General features: G+C 38.1%; 1 protein-coding gene and 1 pseudogene across 24 annotated transcripts in view; both read left to right on the top strand.

Moving 5' to 3' along the window:
• Window positions 1-23,619, top strand: part of MCTP1 (multiple C2 and transmembrane domain containing 1) — a 596,832-nt gene that overhangs the window by 274,163 nt on the left and 299,050 nt on the right. For all 24 annotated transcript variants that reach the window (XM_045394825.3, XM_045394824.3, XM_045394823.3 and 21 more), the window contains one exon: window positions 3,343-3,457. In XM_045394825.3, coding sequence (XP_045250760.2) covers window positions 3,343-3,457 — 115 coding nt within the window. The remainder of the gene's footprint in view (window positions 1-3,342; window positions 3,458-23,619) is intronic.
• LOC102130371 (peptidyl-prolyl cis-trans isomerase FKBP3 pseudogene) lies at window positions 12,350-13,182 on the top strand (annotated as a pseudogene).

Below are 23,619 nucleotides of genomic sequence, written 5' to 3'. Positions count from 1 at the left end.
TTATTTCTCATGCAATCTAGTGATGCGCTTTTTGGTGACTGTTTACCATTGGGCTCATGTTGATTTTTCCTGATGCTCCCTCCTTCCAAAGCTTCACTTGTCAAAGTTCTACACATATTTTCAGACCCTGCTCCATGGTTATCTTTATAAGGTCTCCTGAGAGTCTTCTCCCATCATAATTGATCCACTGTCCTTCTCTCCCAATGACTTCGTACCTCCAGTATATTACAGTCAGTCTTTTATTACAGCTCCTGAGTGGACAGGGTTGGATTTTAAGTGCTAATTTTTATCAATTGGTAATGGCTGCCTGGAGCACTGTATTGAGAAGGATTCTAAGGGTATACCTGGGTTCCTCAAGTAGGGTGCCAAAGCAAATTGGATGCATTACATGAGTGTAGGAGAAGAGAGAGAACAAACTGCCCATGGATTCGCCAACTTTATTTAGATCCCCATTGATGTTTCTACTCAGCTGGATCAGGTGCTGGTAAAGACATCTTTCTATCCTTGTAGCCTCTAGCATAATTTATTTTCAATTTGAAGCTTAAATACTCTATTCCCTGATTTTAAAGGTTTATAATTTAAAATGACAAATATGACATTTGAGATAGAATGTGGTAATGGAAAAGAAAGATATAAAGTGCTAGTGAAATGGTCCTTGAAGACTGGGTAGGAAGACGGGAAACAAGAAGAGAAGGCAGCCCTGGTCAAGAGTAAAGAATGAAGATACAAGTTTTTAAAGTGTAAATTCTATTCCGTTAAGTAAAAATGGTCCAGAATTTGTGGAAGAGAAGTGAAGGCTCAGTTTATAATGATAGGCTTGAGTTAGGTTGGTGCAAAAGTAATGGCATTGAAATTAATGGCAGAAACCACAATTGCTTTTGCACCAACTTAATATATCATGGGGGCTATGAATGCCTTCCTAAGAAGTATGGATATACTCAAGTATGCTGACGTATGATAGATAGTTTTGAACATAATCATGATTGTACATTAGAGTGAACAAATTCAGAGTGCCAAGTACAGTCTACTCCGGAAATATGCAGATGATTGAATGTTAGAAAAATCTGTCAAAAAAATTCTGTATGATCTTATTAACGTATGCTGAAAATCTATTGATAAAATTCAACTGTGCTTTTTTTTAAGCCCAAATAAATTAAGAGAAGAAAAAGCCTAAGCTTCATAAACGTCGTGTTAAATTGTGAAATACTAAAAGGCATGCACATTATAATCAAATCTAATTCAGAAATGTTCACAGTTTTCACCATTTTTTAACAGTCTTTGGAACATAACACAATAAGATTTAAAAATAAGCAATTGAAATATTAGAAAATAAGAGTCAAAAAGGCATTATATACAGACAATATGATTTCTATACACAGACAACCCAAAATATGACTTGAAAAGTGATAGAATATAAAGTCACTTTACAAAATAATGTTTGTCCATTGTAGTAGAAATAACCTTATCAAAATGGAAATGGCAAAGAATGGTTAAGAGTACTGAATTGTATACTTGAAATTCACTTCAATGTCTTCACCACAAAACAAAACAAAAGGGTAAACAAGTGAGGTGAGAGATGTGTTAACTAACTTGATTGTGGTAATCACTGCCCAAAACATATGTATATTGAATCATCATGCTGTATATCAGAAAATCATATAATTTTGTCAACTGTGACTCAATAAAGCTAGAACATTTTAAAGGGAAAGGTGTATGTATACGTATTGACTAGAAAAGTGCCCATGATGTTTTTCTAGAAGTTGTTCATAATAGACAAAATATGATACTCTCTTTGTTTAAAACTAGGGAAAACTGAAAGCCCAACCACAAAAAAACAAAACTATATGTATGTGTATATGTTTTCATAAGACTTTCAAAAGTGTGAAAAATATTTCCCAAATTGTTGTCACTGGTGGCCACAATCAGATGGGTAAGGGAAGAGCAAGACAATCATTTTACTTTTTACTCCTTTGTTGTTCAAAGGCCTGATCCAAATGAGTGGTAATAGGAATTAAAAGAAAAAGACAATTGGGAGATGTCATACAGAATGGAGTGGGGGGGATTTGACAACTATTTGGATGTGGGTGGGAATCAAATGAAGAAGTCAAAGATGACTCAGCAATTTATAGGCTGAGTGACTGAGGGATCATTTATAGAAACAAGGATATCATGAGAAGGTGAAGTGAATTATTTTTTATTGTTACCAGAGGAGAGACAATGAGTTCAGGTTATCAATCAAAGCTGTGCTGCCTCTTGTTTTAAATAATAATTGCTCCAACAGCAAAGCTATTTGCCTTGATCTTAAAACCTCAAAAAAATATGCTGCTTTAATGAGCAAATGTCGGGTATGTGAATTATATACCTTAAAGATTGTTTAAATGCTGCTTTATTGTTTCATTTTATGTGAATTATGGAATTAAAAGACTGCTGTCTGTTATTTTACCTCATCCATGCATATTCTAAGACAAAAGGACGTTTCCTTTTGAATCAGAAAAAAAATTTTAAGAATTTAAATTAATCCCAAACACACAAAGGAAAGCTTTCCTATTGTATACAGAATGACAGAGACTAAAAATATGACCTGAAGAATTTTTACTACATGTTTCATTTATGTTGTTTTAATATAGTTATTCCTCTTGTAATTCAATGCCTAGTAAATTATTAAGAGTATATTGTTGCTAAAAATAAATTCTATAGAGGCAGCCTCACAAACATTTTTAGATCTAGGAATGGCTTATGCACTTTTATTCCGTAGAAAGCAGCACTAGAAATTTAGCCCCACTGAGAATATATTTCTTGCAAATATTGCCAAAATGCTACGTGAATTTATTTCTATATAATTATATTTTATGTTGAGGCTGAAGCAGAAGTGCTTAATTCATAGGTATGAGCTTTTCTGAACAGATAAATGAGTCAACAGTCACCTGAATCAATCATTTTAATTTTAATTTCCAGTTAGGTAGAAGTGAACTGCTCTTGTTCTTATTCTCCACTCATCATTGATTATGTTTTCACTTCACACAGTATTTCTATGTTCATATTTCTTAGTTGAATTGTGTGGAGACTTCCATGGGAAACGTTTTTATATTCCATTTGTTATCCATAATCTGAGTTAAAACAGGACATTTCTGTAACTGCCATGTTTTTATTTTGAGTCTAGAGAATTTCATAAATTTCGAAACCTTCGGAGAACTGGGTAATTATGAGACTGTATTAAATCAGAAGAGTATTTATTTTATTGAGTAATTCTTATAATTAGGGTTAAGCTACATATGGTCCCCCTTTGGAAAAAATAGAACAGAGATAATAAATTTAATATTTTTTATATTTTGTGTTTTCCAGAAAATAAACACTGCTGGAACCAGTAATGCAGAGGTCCCCTTGGCTGATCCCGGAATGTACCAGCTGGACATTACATTAAGAAGGGGTCAAAGTTTAGCTGCTCGAGATCGAGGAGGTAAGAGCATAAGAGCAATATCACCTAGAAGCTTTTTTATGTGTTTATGACAAACTTTGTTTTCCATGTGATTGCTTGAGTTATAAAAAATTAACTAGAATATAATTTTTAGAAGCTTGAATTCAAAGACACAGTTTGACCCATTACTTGACTCCCATGACCATGGTGGAAGACGTTTTGATGCAAGTTCCAAAACTCTGACTTATTGCTAACCCAGACAGCAAAGTCACTCTCAAACTGCTGATAAATTAGACTCTACATCATATGTAATTACTGACATAATTGGTTACATAAGTGAGGCATACATTTGAAGCCATGTCAGAACTTACCTTTTGGTAGACCTGAAATTCTTTTTGCTACATACATTTGTTCAGTTGAATCTGTTCACACTGCAGGACCCAGGACTAATATCTCTCCAAAACTTAAGAGATTCCTAACAAATGATCTTTTGAGGCCTGGTCAGATCTGGCAGTAGTCTCATGGTGGGTTAAACACATTTTGTAGGTCATGATGAAGGATAAAACAAGGCATAAAACAAGGCAAATGCTCTTAAGTTCCCAGATTCCAAATCCCAAGGCAATCTCCTGATGAACTAGGATAGGCCACATGAGGGATTCCTTGAACCCAGGATAGAGGCAGGACCAAGGATAAACCCTAGATAGGCTGTGTAGCATCCTTTGCACATTTTGAATGTGAGCACTGCAGGAGGTGGATATGTTGGGGTCGCTGAGAGCCCTCAATTCCAAAGGAGGCTGAGTTTGGGGTAATTCCTCCTGCCACGAGGAAGGAGAGTCCCCAAGCCTTGCTAATTCATTGTCAGACAACCCTGAGAGTGCTCCTGGCACCATATGATCCCGTTTTATTCCTCCTACCCTATTTGACATCATATGTAGGGAATAGAAGGAACCAGATTAGGGCTTCAGTTTTAATTTGTCTCCTATATCTAAAGGAATAAAATAGAGAAAAATAATTTAATATAATACTAGAGTATTTTATGACTAGGAACTGTACAAATAATAGATTCAATTGTTAAGTAAAAACTAGTAAATACCAAACATTCTTGTCTGGGTGTGTTGGCTTACACCTGTAATCCCAGCACTTTGGGAGGTCGACATGGGAGGATTACTTGAGGCCAGGAATTTGAGACCAGCCTGGACAACACAGTAAGACCTTGTCTCTACAAAACATTTTAAAAAGTTTAAAAAGACATTCTTAGTGAGGGAATATGTGATTGATGATATTAGAATTTAAAAAGATAGGAGAAGTTTTCAAAATAACTGTCTGGTTTAGTAGCTAAGGACAAGTGTTTATTGATTTGAACTGCCTGTTTCCAAAGAAGATACAATTAAATTAGATAAAGAAAATAATGCAAATAACGAAGTATTATTTTGCTATATTTAGTGTATACAACCTTTTTTTTTTAGTTTTCAAAGTGCTCTCAGTTATATCATTCGATCTAAAACAGAATTGGACATGGCAACAGAAAATCAAAATTTTAGTCCTACATAGGCCCCCAACAATTTGAAATGCATATATGTACAATAATTTGTTGTAGCATTGTTTATAATTATAAAATATTGGCACTAATCTAAATACCCATAAATAGGGGAGTGGTTGAATAAACTATGGCGTATCTACATGGCGGAATACTATGGAGCTGTAAAAATAAATATTGAAAATCTCTAGAAATTGATATGAAAAAATGTACAGGATATATTGTGAAGTTCAAGTAAGCAAAGTACAAAAGAGTATCAACAATATGCAACATTCTATGTGAGAAAGAAATATGTAAGAATTTGTGTGTTGTCTTCTCATTTGTACCAAAACAAATACAGAAATCAAAAGCTAGAAACTAATGAAATTGGTAACATACAGAATGTAGGTAAATAACAGATGGCAAGAATGGGAGATGGGAATGGGGTAAAAGGGATGAAGAGGAAATAACATTTATCTGAGTCCATTTTCTTAATTAATTTAAAGTCTTTATGACAATATTTTAGCACCCCAAAATAGATAAATAATTAAAATCAACCAGGATGTGGGAGGAACCCATAACAATAATCTCATCTCAAAAGGATAAGAAATAAAACCACTAACCTAAGTAGCTATGTAAAACAGTATTTGAATTATACATACAGGCCTACTTTGGAGCTATTGCAGGTTTGGTTCCAGACCACCACAATAAAGCAAATATCACAACAAAGTAAGTCACACAAATTTTTTGATTTTCCAGTACATATAAAAGTTATATATATACCATACTGTAGTCTATTAAGTGTGAATAGCATTATTCACAAAAAAGTATGTCTAAAAATGTATGTACCTTAATTTTAAAAATACTGTATTGCTAAAAAAAATGCTAACAATCATCTGAGCCTTCTGTGAATGATAATGTTTTTGCTAGTGGAGGGTCTTGCCTCGACATTGATGGCTGCTGATTGATTAGGGTGGTGGTTGCTGAAGGTTGGAGTGGCTGTGGCAATTTCATAAAATAGGACAACAATGAAGTTTGCTACATTGATTTACTCTTCCTTTCACAAAAGATTTATCTGTAGCATGAGATGCTGTTTGATAGTACTTTACCCACAGTAGAGTGTCTTTCAGAATTGGAGTCAGTCATCTCAAACCCTGCTGTTGCTTTATCAACTAAGTCAGTGAACTATTATAAATCTTTCATTGTCATTTCAACAGTGTTCACAGCATCTTCACCGTGAATAGGTTCCTTCTCAAGAAACTACTTTCTCTGCTCACGCATAAGAAACAACCCGTCATTTGTTCACATTTTATCATGAGATTGCAGCAATTCAATCATTATCATCAGGCTCCACTTCTGATTGTAGTTCTCTTAGTATTTTCACCATATCTACAGTTACTTCCTCCACTGAAGTCTTGAACACCTCAAACCCTTAAGTCATCCATAAGGGCTAAAAGCAACTTCTTCCAAACCCGTGTTAATGTTGAAATTTTGACCTCCTCTCATAAATCATGAATTTTTTGTTGTTGTTGTTTTAGAGACATGGTATTACTCTGTTGCCTAGGCTTGAGTGCAGGGGCGCAAACATGCTGTAACCTTCAACTCCTGTACTCAGGCACCCTCTTGCCTCAGCCAACTGATTAGCTAGGAGGACTACAAGTGTAGGTCGCCATGCCCGGCTATTTTTTTTCTTTTTTTTTTTCTTTTTTTTTTTTTTTGGTAGAGATGTGGGCTCACAATGTTGCCCGGGCTGGTCTTGAACTTCTGGATTCAAGTAATCTTCCCCCTTTGGACTCCCAAGTTGCTGAGGATACAAGCATGAGACACTGCGCCCAGCTAAGAAATGTTCTTTATGGCATCTAGAATGATGAATCCTTTCCAGAAGGTTTGCAATTTGCTTTGTCCAGATCCATCAGAGGACCAACTATATATAGCAGCTATAGCCTTACAGAATGTATTCTTAGATAATAAGCCTTGAAAGTAGACATTACTGCTTGATCGATGGGCTGCAGAATGGATGTTGTGTTAACAGGCCTGAAAACAATACTTGTGTCCCTGTACATCTTCATCAGAACTCTCCGGTGACTAGATGCATTGCCAATAAGCAGTAATATTTTAAAAGGATTCTTTATTTTTCTGAGCCGTAGGTCACAACACTGGGCCTACTAAATATTTAGTAAACCATGTTATAAATAGATATGCTGTCATCCAGGCTTTTTGGCTTCATTTATAGTGCACAGGCAGAGTAGATTTAGCACAGTTCTTAAGGGCCCTAGGATTTTCAAAATAGTAAATGAACATTGGCTTCAACTTAAAGTCACCAGCTGCATTAGCCCCTATCATGAGAGTCAGCCTGTTCTTTGAAGCTTTGAAGCCAGGCATTGACTTCTCTTTAGCTATGAAAGTTCTCGATGTCATTTTCTTCCAATAGAAGGCAGTTTCATTGAAAATCTGTTGTTTAGTGTAGCAACCTTCATCAATTATCTTGCTATATTTTCTGCATAACTTATGACAGCTCCTTGCACTTTCATGTTATAGAGATGGCTTCTTTCCTTAAACCTCAGGAACCAATCTCTGCTAGCTTCCAGCTGTTCTTCTGCAGCTCCCTCATCTCTTTTCATAGAATTGAAGTGAGTTAGGGACTTTGTTCTGGATTAGGCTTTGGTTTAAGGGAATGTTGTGGCTAGTTTGATCTTCTATCCAGACCACTCACTTTCTCTATATCAGCAACGAGGCTGGGTGGCTTTCTTATTCATGTGTTTACTGGAGTAGTGTTTCAAATGCCCTTCTAGATCTTTTCCTTTGCATTCGTAACTTGGCTACCTGTTTGGAGCAAGAGGCCTAGTTTTCAGTCTGTCTGTCCTTTTGATATGCCATTCTCACTGAAGTTTAATCATTTCTAGCTTTTGATTTAAAGTGAAAGACGTGACTCTTCTTTTCACTTGTATACTTAGAGTCCATTGTAGGGTTATTGATGGGACTAATTTCGGTAATGTTGTGTCTCAAGTAATAGGGAGGCCTGAGGAGGAGGAGAGAGATGGACTAACAGCTGGTCAGTGGAGCAGTCAGAACACACACAATATTCACTGATTAATTTCTCAATCTTCTATGAGCGCAGTTCATGGGGCCTCCCTCAAAACAATTACAACAGTAATATCAAAGATCACTGATCACAGATTATCATACAGATATAATAATAATGAAAAAGTTTGAAATGTTGCAGAAATTACCAAAAGGTAACAGAGACATGAAGTGAGCATATGTAGTTTGAAAACTGATGCTGATAGACTTGCTCGAGGCAGTGTTGCCATAAACCTTCGATTTGAAAACAAAAACAAGAGACAAAAACCCTTGGAAGCACAATCAAACAAAGTGCGATGAAATGAGGTATGCCTATACTATAAAACTCCAGATAAAAAGAACTATACATAAATGTATGTACTCCAGACCATGATTATTGATTCTGAAACTACTTAATGTATATAGCAGGAACAAGCAAATTAGTAAATATAGACAACGACAGTCATGATTCTCATTGTTGGAGATAGTGACAAAAATAGAAAGTAGGCAGTCTAGAATAAACCCTGTGGTGCTAGACAGGTGTCAGTATGATCTAATGATTTTTGTTAATATATATACAGATATATAGAAATAAAAATGTATGGAGATATGTGTGTGTGTATATTTCCTAATCTGTCTGCTGAGAGGGCCTAGAAGCAATGACAAAGGTATAATGACACAGTAGCAGTGAATATATTTGGCCAGGTCTTGGTTTCTCAATACAATTTTCCCAATAAAAGTAATCAAGGGGCCAGGCGCAGTGGCTCACACCTATAATCCCAGCACTTTGGGAGGCCAAGGCAGGTGGATCACAAGGTCAGGAGATCGAGACCATCCTGGCTAACACGGTGAAACCCCGTCTCTACTAAAAATACAAAAAATTAGCCAGGCGTGGTGGCAGGCACCTGTAGTACCAGCTACTTGGGAGGCTGAGGCAGGAGAATGGCATGAACCCGGGAGGCAGAGCTTGCAGTGAGCTGAAATTGCACCACTGCACTGCAGCCTGGGTGACAGAGCAAGACTCTATCTCAAAAAAAAAAAAAAAAAAAAAAAATATATATATATATAGAGTAAACAAGGCTCCTGAAGAAATAGTTGATTTCAGACAGACCTGGGGCAGGGAAAGTATAATATGAGCCTGGATCATTTTGCAGTGCTAGAAAGTAAGGGAGTGCTCAGAAATTGATGGCAAAATGTCAAAGTCACATAGGAGCCAACTTAAAGGAACATCTAATGACCAAAGCTGGGACAATTTCAGCAAAAAATAAATAATGGTTGTATTAGTCCGTTCTCACACTGTTATAAACAACTACCCGAGACTGGGTAACTTAGGAAGAAAAGAGGTTTAATTAACTTACAGTTCCACAGGCTTAACAGGAAGCATGACTGGAAGGCCTCAGGAAACTTACAACCATGGCAGAAAGTGAAGGGGGAATCAAGCACCTTTGACATGTCCTGGCTGGAAAGCAAGAGAGTGAAGGGGAAAGTGCCAGACACTTTTAAACCATCAGATCTGGTGAGAATTCACTCGCTATCAAGAGAACAGCATGGAGGAAAGTACCCCCATGATCCAGTCACCTCCCACCAAGTCCCTCCCCCAACATTAGGATTACAATTCAACATGAGATTTGGGTGGGGACACAGAGCCAAACCATATCAATGGTAATAATGGAGTAAAACCCATAGAATAAAATAAATATCTTTGTGCTGATAAGTAATTGAATAAATAAGTGGAGGAGAAGGTATAAGCATTTCTTATGGTAGAATTCCAATAAACAAATGTAGAAGGGAAAATTGAAATAGAAAGTCACCTTTTAACAAACACCCCAGTAACAATAGTAGGCAAAACCACCATCAATAGATGCTAAAATTATATGTGTATAGTTATGATGTGAAACAGAATTTTGCAGCATTTCAAAGTATTTCTCCACAAACTATGTAAGAATTACAAAGGGAAAAATGTAACTTCACAATGGGGAAACATGGAAGACACCAGCTTAACCAGGTGGTCAAAGTCAGAACTGAGAAGACACACAGACATCATGAACCCCCTGACAGGGTACAGTGAAAACAGCACGTCATTTCTGTGGCATTCTTGTCGAAGTGCAGAGCCCCAATGTAATCATGAGAAAACAGCAGGCAAACTCTGGCAACGTATGACATCTGTTATCTGAGCTGAGTAGCCCCTACCTTTTGGACAGTGTGTGTTTAATCTTGTTTCACCATTCCCTGTGCCTCCACAATTTTGAGTCTGGGTCTCACTGTGTGTGTCATTGATTTTCTTATAGTAGCAAATTATTCTCTTCAGACTTCTCTGCCAAAAATTACAAAAACAACTTTCAGTGGAATGAGAGAGCCATGTACTTAAAAAAAATGAGAGAGAAAATATTACTTTGTAGGAATGAAGAACATCCCAAAGTGTTTAAAATGCCAACTCCAATCCAGCTTCATTAGTTTACTTACCTGCCTGGCATTAGTGAAATTTTTATTGGGTAAAGATAAAAATAAGAAGAGAAATTTAAATGGATAAAACGACCTGAGTTAAGGATTGATTAAATATTTATCTTTGAACCATCTATGAATAACAGATGTGTTAAACATTTGATTGGATAGATAGTATTAGGTCACTTCAGATTTGCAAATTTATATACATATAATTGGTAGGATAATTAGATGGAGATGGATAGCTTGAAATGAGAAGACAAGCTAGGAAGCACTGCAGTCATGTGGAATATAATGTTGAGGGCTTGAACCGAAATTATGGGTGTGGAAATAGAGAAGGAAAGTAATATATGATAGATGGTTCAGAGGAATGTCTGATAGGACTTGGGATCAATTGGATGAAGGGATTAAAAAAAAAAATTAACTATTAAGGTTTAAAGCCTGATGATGCCTGGAAACCGTGTGGTGGTTGGAAAAAGATAAATGTAGAGAAAACACTTATATAACTATTATAATTAATGAAAATTGAACTCATCACTGTATGACAAGGATGCCCTCACCAGCTACCCAGCAAAATCAAAATGGTTATGCCCCGTATGTCTCATATCACCCTTGCACAGAACAGTGGAAGGGAAAAACTAATTTCTACCACTACCACCATCACTAGAATGTGGTTTGGACTTCTTCAGAATCTCCTTTCTACATAACAGGCACTGAAGTGGACTCAGCAGGCAGAACTGCCCAACATTCTTCCATTTCTACACCTATTTTCCAGAAACAACAACCAGATGGCTTCTCGAAATGCTACTGCCTTTTCCTAAGTTTTATTGTCTTTTCTTTAAGCAGCATGATGAATTAGAAAATACATGATCTTGGGTAGTCTGACAATGTAAGTTCAAAGTCAGGTTTCACATTTTGTTAGCTATATGACTTTGAGTGAGATATGCAATTTCCCTGCTGCAATTCTAAAGTTCCAGATTTAGCAAATAAAACTACATGATGCCTAGTTAAATTTAAATTTCAGATAAATAATGTATTATCTTTTATATATATCTGTTATATATATTCATATATATGAATATGTATCGTATAATATCTGGGGCATACATATAGTAAATTTTTTATCATTTATTTGAAATTTAATTTAGTGTCATTTTATCTGGTAGCCCTATGAAATTGTGATGTACAGTTATTATTTTAAAAATCATTTATATTTTCATTAGCTTGGGTGTTTAGGAACTATACCTTTTGGAAGAGACATCTACATTATAATCTATCAGATTTTGAATGTAATGTTTTGACATGGCTATCTGTATTCTTAAAAAATATAAGAGCAATCTGTGTAAATATATCTGGTAATAATCATTTTCTGTCATTTGATTTCTTAAAATTTGGGTCACGGAGGATATAGTAGTTTCCTTGAGCTGCCTTAGCAAATTATTCCAAACTTGGAGGCTTAAAACAACAAAAAATTTATTATCTCAAACCAGGACTCCAAAACTCAAGATGTGTTAAGGCAGCATTCCCTCTCAATGCTTCTCTCTCTCTCTTTCTTCCTCTCTCACTCTCACCCTCACTCTTCGAGACAGGGTCTCTCTGTCACGGAGGCTGGAGCGCAGTGATGTGATCATAGCTCATTGCAGCCTCAAACTTCTGGGCTCATGGAATTCTCCAGGCCTTCCCAGTAGCTAAGACTACAAGTGTGAGCCACTGTGCCCATCTGGGAGAATTCTTGACACTTTCAACTTCTGGTGGCTGCAAGCATTTCTTGGCTTATAGATTCATCACTACAATCTCTGACTCCATCTTTGTATGGCTTTCCCCTGTGTGTCTCTATGCCTTATATCGACCTTTCCTTTCTTTTATAAGGACAACAGTCATTAGATTTAGGCCCCACTCTAAAGATCTTTAACTTAGAAAGCGGAGGCAGCGGGGGAAGATGGCTGCGGCTGTTCCACAGCGGGCGTGGACCGTGGAGCAGCTGCGCAGTGAGCAGCTGCCCAAGAAGGACGTTATCAAGTTTCTGCAGGAACACGGTTCAGATTCGTTTCTTGCAGAACATAAATTATTAGGAAACATTAAAAATGTGGCCAAGACAGCTAACAAGGACCCCCTGGTTATAGCCTATAACCATCTTTTTGAAACTAAGCGTTTTAAGGGTACTGAAAGTATAAGTAAAGTGTCTGAGCAAGTAAAAAATGTGAAGCTTAATGAAGATAAACCCAAAGAAACCAAGTCTGAAGAGACCCTGGATGAGGGTCCACCAAAATATACTAAATCTGTTCTGAAAAAGGGAGATAAAACCAACTTTCCCAAAAAGGGAGAGTTGCTGGTATACAGGAACACTACAAGATGGGACTGTTTTTGATACTAATATTCAAACAAGTGCAAAGAAGAAGAAAAATGCCAAGCCTTTAAGTTTTAAGGTCGGAGTAGCAAAGTTATCAGAGGATGGGATGAAGCCCTCTTGACTATGAGTAAAGGAGAGAGGGCTCGACTGGAGATTGAACCAGAATGGGCTTATGGAAAGAAAGCACAGCCTGATGCCAAAATTCCACCAAATTCAAAACTCATGTTTGAAGTGGAATTAGTGGATATTGACTGAAATAGTTCAGCTCTAAGGATATTAGCAACAATGATAAAACTTGGCCTTGAAGAAACTTACATAACTAGTTAGAACTTGTTACTATTGTAAAGGAAGAGTCAACTGGAAAATTCAAGGAGTTAATAAAATTTGTTTACTTGATCCCAGCTTTTGAGAGATGTAATCCCTTATGAATCCCTGAAGTCTAAAATACTTTCCTACAGCTGTGTAAAATACTGGTGAAGGAGAACTTTTTCCTTTTACCTCATGTTGTAAACTAAGTGGCTCAATAAAAATTTATCCACTGTCAAAAAAAAAAAGAAAGATCTTTAACTTAATTACATCTTCAAAGACCCCATTTCCAAATAAGGTTATGTTCACAGCGACTAGGGGTTAGGATTTGGACATACGTTTGGGGAGGACCCAAGTTAACACACTACAGGAAATAATTCATTTTTTTCATGTACTAGGAACTAGTTTAAATGATCAAAAAAAATGACTGACAAAGCCAGTCTCCCAAAAGATGGGGTATTTCTCTGCCCCCTGTGATGAAATCAATACATAAAACTGGAAGCAAGTGTCAAGCAGTACAGTCTTTATTCAATGACCATGAAATTGAGAAGTGAGAGCATAGCCCACAAATTGATTTCTCAATTAGTGAGGGGTGAAGGGGTTAAAATATGCGGTTTCTCTAATGAAGGGGTTGGACATTAAAAGCAAGGGGAGGAATAGTCATGTCTTTTCCAGAAATGGGCTGCCTTCTTTTTTTTTTGTCATTTTATGGCTTCTTCTGGTCATTGTCATGGTGATTGTCAACTGTCATTGTGCTGATGGGAGCATTATTTAGCATGGAAATGAGGCTATAATTTAGCTTGAGGTCTTTTTGAAGTTGTTCAATGGCTATCTTGGTTCTAACTAGTCTCAGCTTGCTTAGTTACAAAGGCGACTTTTTATCACAGGCGTTCTGTTTCTTACAGATAAGCAAAGTTTAGACAGGGTAGGAATTCAGGCTATGTCATGTAGGCATTACGCTAGGTAACAATATGAACCTGTTTATTGTGATTCTGTTTATAATAGTGTTTTAAAAAAAATCCTGTGTTGAGTAGATTTAGAGAATCTCATTCACTCCACTCTGAAACTCTTCATGTCCACTCTGTGAGTCTGGTGTGTCATTGCTAAAGAAAAGTTTGCCAGTGTTGTGAGAACAATATTTTCAAGGTAGAGTAAGAATTTAAAAGCCTCGGGGATGGGAAAGGTTTTAGAACTTTACCCCCAGTGAAGTTTCACTTTTTTCACACTATACTGAAGTCTCACTAATTGAGAACTTCTACCAGATATAAGGGAGCCAGATCTGAGAAAAATAAATTTTTGGACATTTTTTAAAAAGCAATTCAATTTAATAAAACTGAAACATATTCTCTATTTTAAGTGTAAACAAAGTCTTTTTCAAGTTAGAGGGCCTGTCAGCAATTTTATCATTAGAATGTAATTTATGAAAGCTCAGAGAGAGTTATTCTCTGATTGAGGAAGGCATAGTAATATTTCTAGTATGTAATATGCATCAGGCATGATGGTTGGCATTTGCATATATATTCTCTGATCCTAACAAAATTGATCATACGAGCAGCTGCCACCTTATCACATGTGCTTATGGTTTGGTATTCAGGTTCCTCTTTGTTTTCGATCCTTGGGAATTTTCTTTAGGATAGGATGGCCAGTGATATGGTTTGGCTGTGTCCCCACCCAAATCTCATCTTGAATTGTAGTTTCCATAATCCCCACGTGTCGTGGGAGGAACCCAGTGGGAGGTAATTGAATTGTTGGGGTGGTTACCCTCATGCTGTTCTCATGATAGTGAGTTTTCATGAGATCTGATGGTTATATAAAGGGCTTTTTCTCCCTTTTTCTCATTCTTCTCTTCCTGCCACCATGTGAAGAAGGAGGTGTTTGCTTCCCCTTCCACCATGATTGTAAGTTTCCAGCCATGCGAAACTATTCGTCAATTACACTTCTTTCCTTTATAAATTACCTAGTCTCAGGCGTGTCTTTATTAGCAGCGTGAGAACAGACTAATACAGCCATATATCCCAGTTTTTCTGGAGGCAGTTGTGTTTTTTACCTGGTGACTGACATAATTGTTAATACCACCCCATTTTACTTTCAAAAGGGCTCCAGTTTCAGAGACATGGAATATCCTGATGCTTCCTAGAATAAATCTCATTAAAGTTCATCAGAAAATTAAACATTATGGTCGATCCTTTTTTCCCAGGAAGAGAATGCAACTTGTAACATCAGAGAAAGTTTTGTCTCTAAGCAGGTTTCAGAAAGTTTTGCTGGCAGTCCCTTCTTTAGATTTATGCAGCCTTTAATGAGCTATCTTGATCAAGAAAAGGCCTGTCATGTTGTGTTTTTGTGCTAAAATCATGAATTGAACATGTTGCTAGTCAATCACTTTTTGCATTTCCTACAGTTGGTGGGAATCAGGTATAGCCTTGTTTTACCCAGTACAGACACAATTATTTCCATGCATTCTAATGTTATTTCTTTAACCAGTGTTTTGCCATCGGGAAATTTTTTTAAAATAATGTATAGTAACTTAGTTTTAATGATAGTTATTTCATATAGTCTATGATTTTAAGCTTCTAATACACATATATATACACAAAGACACCCATACCCCTACATGCACACATATACATATATATGTATATGTGTGTATATATATATACATACATACATATATATATAAGCTTCTGAATAATACATATATAGCAGGTCCTCAAATAACATCATTTTGTTCACCTGTGTTTTGTTATTACACTGATGAGAAAAAAAATAATCTATTCCCAGCCAGGCCACTGTCTGTGTGGAGTTTGCACATTCTCCCCATGTCTCCCTAGGTTTTCTCTCTGGGTGCTATGGTTTCCTCCCACATCCCAAAGATGTGCATGTTAAATGAAAATTGTCTTAGTCTTCGTGAGTGTGGGGGTGTGTGAGCACACCCTGCAATGAGATGGTGTCTTGCCCGGGGCTGGTTCCTGCCTTGCACCCTGAGCTGCAGGGATGGGCTCCAGCCTCCTGAACTGGAATAATTGGGTAAATAATTATCTCACTTGTTTTGTTAATCTGCATCTGCCTTAAATGTATGTTGTATTAATATGTTCCCACACTGCTATAAAGAACTACCTGAGATTTGGTTAAAAAAAAAAAAAAAGAAAAGAAAGGAGGTTTCATTGGCTCATGGTTCTGCAGGCTATACTGGCTTCTCTTTCTGGGGAGGCCTCAGGAAATTTACAATCATGGCAGAAGGTGAAGGGGAAACAGGCACATATTCACATGCACAGCAAGAGAGCAAGAGAAGTGGGGAAGGTGCTATACCCTTTCAAACAACCAGATCTCATAAGTATTCTATCATGAGAACAGCAAAGGGAAGGCCTGCCCCCATGATTCAGTCACCACCCACCAGCTCCCTCCTTCAACACTGGGGAATTACAATTCGACATGAGATTTGGGTGGGGACACAAAGCCAAACCATAATATTCCACCCTGGCCCCTCCCCAATCGCATGTCCTTCTCACATTTTAAAACACAATCATGCCCTCCCAACAGTACCTGAAAGTCTTAACTGATTACAGCATTAACTCAAAAGTCCAAGTCCAAAGTCTCATCTGAAACAAGGCAAGTCCCTTCTGCCTACAAGCCTGTAAAAAAAAAAAAAAAAAAAAAAAAGTTACTTCCAAGATACAATAGATTTACAGGCAATGGGTAAATGCTCCCATTAAAAAAGGTAGAAATTGGCCAAATAAAGGGGCTACAGGCCCCATGAAATTCTGAAACCCAGCAGGGCAGTCATTAAATCTTAAAGCGCCAAAATGATCTCCTTTGACACCATGTTTCACATCCAGGGAAGACTGATGCAAGGGATGGGCTCCCAAGACCTTGGACAGCTCTGCCCCTGTGGCTCTTCAGGGTACAGACCCTGCAGTGGTTTTCACCAGTTGGTGTTGAGTGCCTGCAGCTTTTCCAGAAACATGGTGCAAGCTGTTGATAGGTCTACCATTCTGGAATCTGGTTACCCTTTCCTCACAGCTCCATTAGGCAGTGCCCCAGTGGGGACTCTGTGTGGGGGCTCCAACCTCATGTTTTCTCTCTGCACTGCCCTACTAGAGGTTCTCCATGGGGACTCTGCTTTTGCTGTGGACTTCTGGCTGGACATCCAGGTGTTTCCATACATCCTCTGAAATCTAGGCAGAGGCTCCCAAGCCTCAACTGTTGCCCTCTGTGCACCTGGACATTTAACATCACAAGAAAGCTGCCAAGGTTTTTGGTTTGAACCCTCTGTAGCAGCAGCCTGAGACATATCTGGGGCCTTTTAGCATAGCTGGAGCTGAAGCAGCTAGGATGCAGTGTGTCATGTCCTGCATCCTAGGTGGCACACAGAAGCAGAGCCCTGGGTCTGGCGCACTAAACCATTTTTCTCTCCTAGGCCTCCAGGCCTGGCTGCCACAAAGACATCTGAAATGCCTTGGAGGTATTTTCTTCCATTGTCAGCAATCAACATTCAGCTCCTCTTATGCAAATTTCTTCAGCAGGCTTGAATTCTTCCCCAGAAAATGGATTTTTCTTTTCTACCAGATGGCTAAGCTGCAAATTTTCTAAACTTGTATGCCCTGCTTCCCTTTTAAATATAAGTTTCAGTTTCAGATAATCTCTTTGCACATGCATATGAGTGTACACTCTTAGAAGCAGCCAGGCCACAACTTGAATGCTTTGCTACTTAAAGATTTCTTTAGCCAGATACCCTAAATTATCTCTCTCGAGTTTAGAATTCCACAGATCTATGGAGCAGAAGCACAATGCCACCAGTTTCTTTGCTAAAGCACAGCAAGAGTGACCTTTACTCCAGTTCCAAATAAGTTTCTCACCTTCATCTGAGACCTCCTCAACCTGGACTTCACTGTCCTTATCACTATCAGCATTTGGTCACAATTTTATAAGTCTCTAGGAAGTTCCAAACTTTCCTACATCTTCCTTTCTTCTTCTGAGCCCTCAAAACTGTTCCAACCTGTGCCCATAGCCCAGTTCCATAGCTGCTGCCACGTTTTCAGGTATTGTTATAGCAATGCCCCACTTCTCTGGTACCAATTTTCTGGATTAGTCCACTCTCACACTGCTATAAAGACATACCTGAGACTGGGTAATTTATAAATGAAAGAGGTTTAATCATCTCATGGTTCTGCAGCCTGTACATGCTTCTACTTCTGGGGAAGCCTCAGGAAACTCAGTCGAGGCAGAAGGTAAAGGGGAAGCAAGCATGTCTTCACATGATGTTGAGTGAGGATGTACTGTATTTTCTTCTTTTACTGTTTTATTTACATAGATGCAAAACAGTATCACTCACTGACACACAAAGATTTCCTGTTGCATGTTCATAAAACTAGAGCCATAAGTTGTAGTCATGCATTGTTTAATGACAGGGATACATTATGAGAAATGTGTTAATAGGTGATTTTATTGTTGGGCGAACATCATAAAGTGTACTTACACAAACTGAAATGATATAGCTTACCACCAAGGCTATATGCTATAGCCCATTGCTCTTAGGCTACTAACTGTACAGCATGTGACTGCAGTTAATACTGTAGGCAGTTGTAACACAATGGTATTTGTATATCTAAACCTATTCCAACATAGAAAAGGTACAGTAGAAATATGATATAAAAGATAAAAAACGGTACATCTGTGTATAGTCCATTCTCATGTTGCTATAAGAAATACCCAAGACTGGGTAATTTATAAAGAAAAGAGGTTTAATTAACTCTCAGTTCTGCATGGCTGGGAAGGCCTCAGGAAACTTACAATTATGGCAGAAGTTACCTCTTCACAGAATGGCAGGAGAGAAAATGAGCACCAGCAGGGGAAATGTCAGATGCTTATAAAACCATCAGATGTCATAAGAACTCACTATCACGAGAACAGCATGGGGAAACTGCCCCCATGATTCAATTACCCTCCACCACGTCCCTCCCATGACATGGAGGATTATGGGATTACAGTTCAAGATGAGATTTGGCTGGGGACACAAAGCCAAACCATATTATTCCACCCCTGGCCCCTCCCAAATCTCATGTCCTCACATTTCAAAACATAATCATTCCCTTCCAACAGTCTCCCAAAGTCTTAACTCATTCCAGCAGTAACCCAAAAGTCCAAGTCCAAAGTCTCATCTGAGACAAGACAAGTCCCTTCTGCCTATGAGCCTGTAAAATCAAAAGCAAGTTAGTTAATTCTTAGATACAATGGGGTTACAGGCATTGGGTAAAATACAACCATTTCAAATGGGAGAAATTGGCCAAAACGAAGGGACTACAGGCCCCATATAAGTCCAAAGTCCAACAGGGCAGTCATTAAATCTTAATGCTCCCAAATGATCTCGTTTGACTCCATGTCTCACATCTGAGTCACATTGATGCAAGAGGTGGGCTCCCACAGCCTTGGGCAGCTCTGGCCCTGTGGCTTTTCAGGGTGCTACCCCCCTCCTGGTTGCTTTCACAGGCTGGTATTGAGTGTCTGTGGCTTTTCCAGGCAGACAGTGCAAGCTATGGGTGGATCTACCATTCTGGGGTCTGGAGGACAGTGACCCTCTTCTCATAGCTCCACTAGGCAGTGTCCTAGTGAGGACTCTGTGTTGAGGCTCCAACCCCACATTTCCCTTCCACACTGCCCTAGCAGAGGTTCTCCATGAAGACTCCACCCCTGCAGCAAACTGCTGCCTGGACATCCAGGTATTTCTGTACATCCTCTGAAATCTAGGTGGAGGTTCCCAAGTGTCACTTCTTGACTTCTGTGCACCCACAGGCTCAACACCATAAATGGAAGCTTGGGACTTGCCCCCTCTGAAGCAATGGCCCAAACTGTACCTTGGCCCCTTGTAGCCACAGCTGGCACTTAAGCAGCTGGGACACAGGGTACCATGTCCCAAGACTGCATAGAGCAGGTGAGCCCTGGGTCCAGCCCATGAAATAATTTTTGCCTCCTAGGCCTCTGAGCCTGTGGTGGGAGGGGCTGTCATGAAAGTTTCTGACACGGCCTGTAGACATTTCCCCATTGTCTTGGTGATTAACATTTGGTTCCTCATTACTTATGCAGATTTCTGCAGCAGGTTTGAATTTCTCCCCCACCTCCAAAAATGTATTTTTCTTTTCTATGGCATTGTCAGGCTGCAAATTTTCTAAATTTTCATGCTTTGCTTTCTCTTGAACACTTTGCCACTTAGAAATTTCTTCTGCCAGATACCCTAAATCATCTCTCTCAAGTTCAAAATTCCACAAATCTCTAGGGCAGGGGCAAAATACTGCCAGTCTCTTTGCTAAAGCATAGCAAGAGTCACCTTTATGCTAGTTCCCAGAAAGCTCATCTCCATCAGAGACTATCATTGTCCATATTACTATCAGCTTTTTGGTCAAAGCCATTCAGAAAGTCTCTGGGAAGTTCCAAATATTTCCTCATCTTCCTGTCTTCTTAGCCCTCCAAGTCTCCAGCTGGTTCTAAACTTTCCCACATTTTCCCGTCTTCTTCTGAGCCCTCCAAACTGTTCCAGCCTCTGCCAATTACCAAGTTCCAAAGTCACTTCTACATTTTTTGGTATCTTTACAGCAGCACCCCACTCCTCCTGGTACCAATTTACTGTATTAGTCTGTTTTCATGCTGCTATGAAGAAATACCCGACACTGGGTAATTTATAAAGAAAAAAGGTTTAATTGACTCACAGTTCCACATGGCTGGGGAGGCCTCAGGAAACTTACAATCATGGCAGAAGGTACCTCTTTGCAGGGTGGCAGGAGAGAAAATGAGTGCCAGCAGGAGAAATGCCAGATGCGTATAAAACCATCAGATGTGGTGAGAACTCACTCACTATCATGAGAACAGCATGGAGGAAACTGCCCCCATGATTCAGTTATCTCTCACCCTTCCATGATTTGTGGGGATTATGGGATTACAATTGAAGGTGAGATTTCAGTGGACACAAAAATCCAAACAATATCAACCTATATAGGGCATTTACCATGAATGGTGCTTGCAGGACTGGAAGTTGCTCTGGGTGAGTCAGTGGGTAGATGTGGAGAACTAGGATTTTACTGTTGATGATACACACTGTACATTTAGGCTACACTAAACTTATTTTAAACTTTTTTTTGTCTTTTAATAATAAACTTTTGCTCATTGTAATCTTTTTTAATTTATAAAATATTTAATTCTGAGAACTTTTTGACTCTTGTCATAACAGCTGAAAACACAAACATATACAGCTATACAAAAAGTATTTTCTCTTTATATCCTTATTCTATAAACTTTTTTTTTTTTTTAATATTTTTAACATTTGAAACTTTTTTGTTAAAAGCAAAGACACAAACACACACATTAGCCAAGGCCTACAAGATCATCAATAACAAAGTCTTCGACCTCCACATCTTGTCCCATTGGAAGGTTTTCAGAAGCAGTAACATGTATAGAGATGTCATCTCCTATGATAATAATGCCTTCTTCTGGAATACGTCCTGAAGGACCTGCCTGAGACTGTTTTGCAGTTAACTTTTTTTTTTAATAAGTAAAAGGAATACACTCTAAAATAACAATAAATAGTATAGTATCATAAATACAAAAACTAGTAACATAGTTGTTATCATTTTCAAGTATTATGTTTTGTACATAACTGTATGTGCTAGATTTTTATGTAACTGGCAGCACAGCTTTACATCAGTATTGCCACAAATATATGTGTAATGCATTGCACTATGACATTAGGATACTGCAACATCACTAAGCAATAAGAATTTTTCAGGACCATGATAATCTTGTGGGACTACCGTCATATATGCAGTCCATCAGTGACCAAAATGTCATTATGTGGTGCATGATCATACTAAACCCTGAGAGTTAATTTCTACCTGGAGACTTTGTAAATGAGTCCAAGACTGTATCACTGTCCCAGAAAGCTTTGTATATGCTCTTCATAGTTTATTCTGAACCAGAGCAAAGGGTCCAGTGGCTCTTCTCCAGTGTTTATCTGTAACACTGTGTATGTGGGGGGATTCCTTTCTTCAAGATTCGCCAAATTTACCAGGAGGTGATACTTTACCAAATGTTAATTTGGGACTCCTTAAGCCATAGACCTGGTGCTGCTCCAGTTTCTTAAAGAGATTCTGAGAATGATGTTTCCACATATGAAATAGAGTCACATCACACCTGAGCAATATTACTTTTAAAAGTGTTATTTCTTCCATTATTATGATGACACATTTTCTTTGTCTAATTATACTGAAGTAGGAAAGAGGATCAATTTTAATTGAGCCTTTGCAAATAACTGTATTGCCATGAAAAATAAAAGACCCACAAAAGGTCTGTCTATAATATCTGACACTGTTCTCAGCAGTTAATAGATAAGGCCAATGAATACATATCCCATTTTCTTCATCATGTGCATAGACTTTGCCAATGTTATTTTTTAAAAATAAGATTTGATTATAGATGAATTTGATTTAAACTAAGTATAATTTAATTTAGCATCTATTAACAAAGGACAGTTTTATGCTTAACCCATTTTAAAAGTGTATCTCTCAGTTGCATTTATTAGAGACATTGTCCTTAAATTTACCTGATGTTAATTAGCTTGCATTCATGGTTTTCTATATTAAGACTTCTTCAAGGATATGCTCTTTCATGAAATAAGCATAAAGGAAATTTTATGTGTTCCTGGATTTTGATGTATTTTGCCTATAGGAAGAAATATTCTTAGGGATTTAGTTACCTATTGCCTGAAATTGGATAATATAAAGCATACAAAGTATGTATTAACCAAAGTAACAATACTTTATAGCAGCTATAATGGAGGTTGTTAACAAATGACTGTGAGATCCCTGGAGGAAGGAAGAGGGAGAAAACTTTAACTTTCCAACTAACAACCTGCAGATGAGAGAAAGGTGGCTTCTAGGGAAACTGAAAGCGAACGCTCTGCCGAAGGGAAGGAAACAGTGGCATTTAAGCCTTCCTGTCTTATGTGCATATTCATCAGGTTTGGGCAATGTCTATGAATATTTATGGAGAAAGTCAAGTACACAGTGAGTTAACATGTATGTAACATACATTCCATGATCACCTTGGGGAGGGGTTTTAACATTAAAATGCAGTGGAATTTGACCCTGTATGTCAAAAAGTAAACTATAGGGCACAAAGACATTTTGTGCACAGTCTCTGCAATCTGACTAGAACCAGCTTAGGGTCTCTAGCTGCTTATCAGCAAAGAATGTTTGTAAGGCCAGTCTCCTGCCCAGTCAGTGCTGTTGGCAAGACTCCCGGCGTCTTCACACTTTGGGGAAGAGCCACTGGACTGTTTGCTGTGGCTCAGAATAAAGTGTGAAGAGGATATAAAAAGGGATATTGTGGTTGGCTGTGGTCAGGCAGTCTACCAGAATCAGTTGGGCTATGTTTCCTAGAATGGGTTTCTGCCTAAATGCAGGAAGAAAACCTTATGGCATGTAACAGACCTTATAGTAGTTAACAATGCAGGAGTCCATGACCAAACCCTTTTCCCTGCTGTGGTTA

This window comes from Macaca fascicularis, chromosome 6 (genome assembly GCF_037993035.2).
Source record: "Macaca fascicularis isolate 582-1 chromosome 6, T2T-MFA8v1.1".
In the NCBI taxonomy this organism is placed as follows: domain Eukaryota; kingdom Metazoa; phylum Chordata; class Mammalia; order Primates; family Cercopithecidae; genus Macaca; species Macaca fascicularis.
This window is presented reverse-complemented; position numbering and strand designations above follow the sequence as displayed.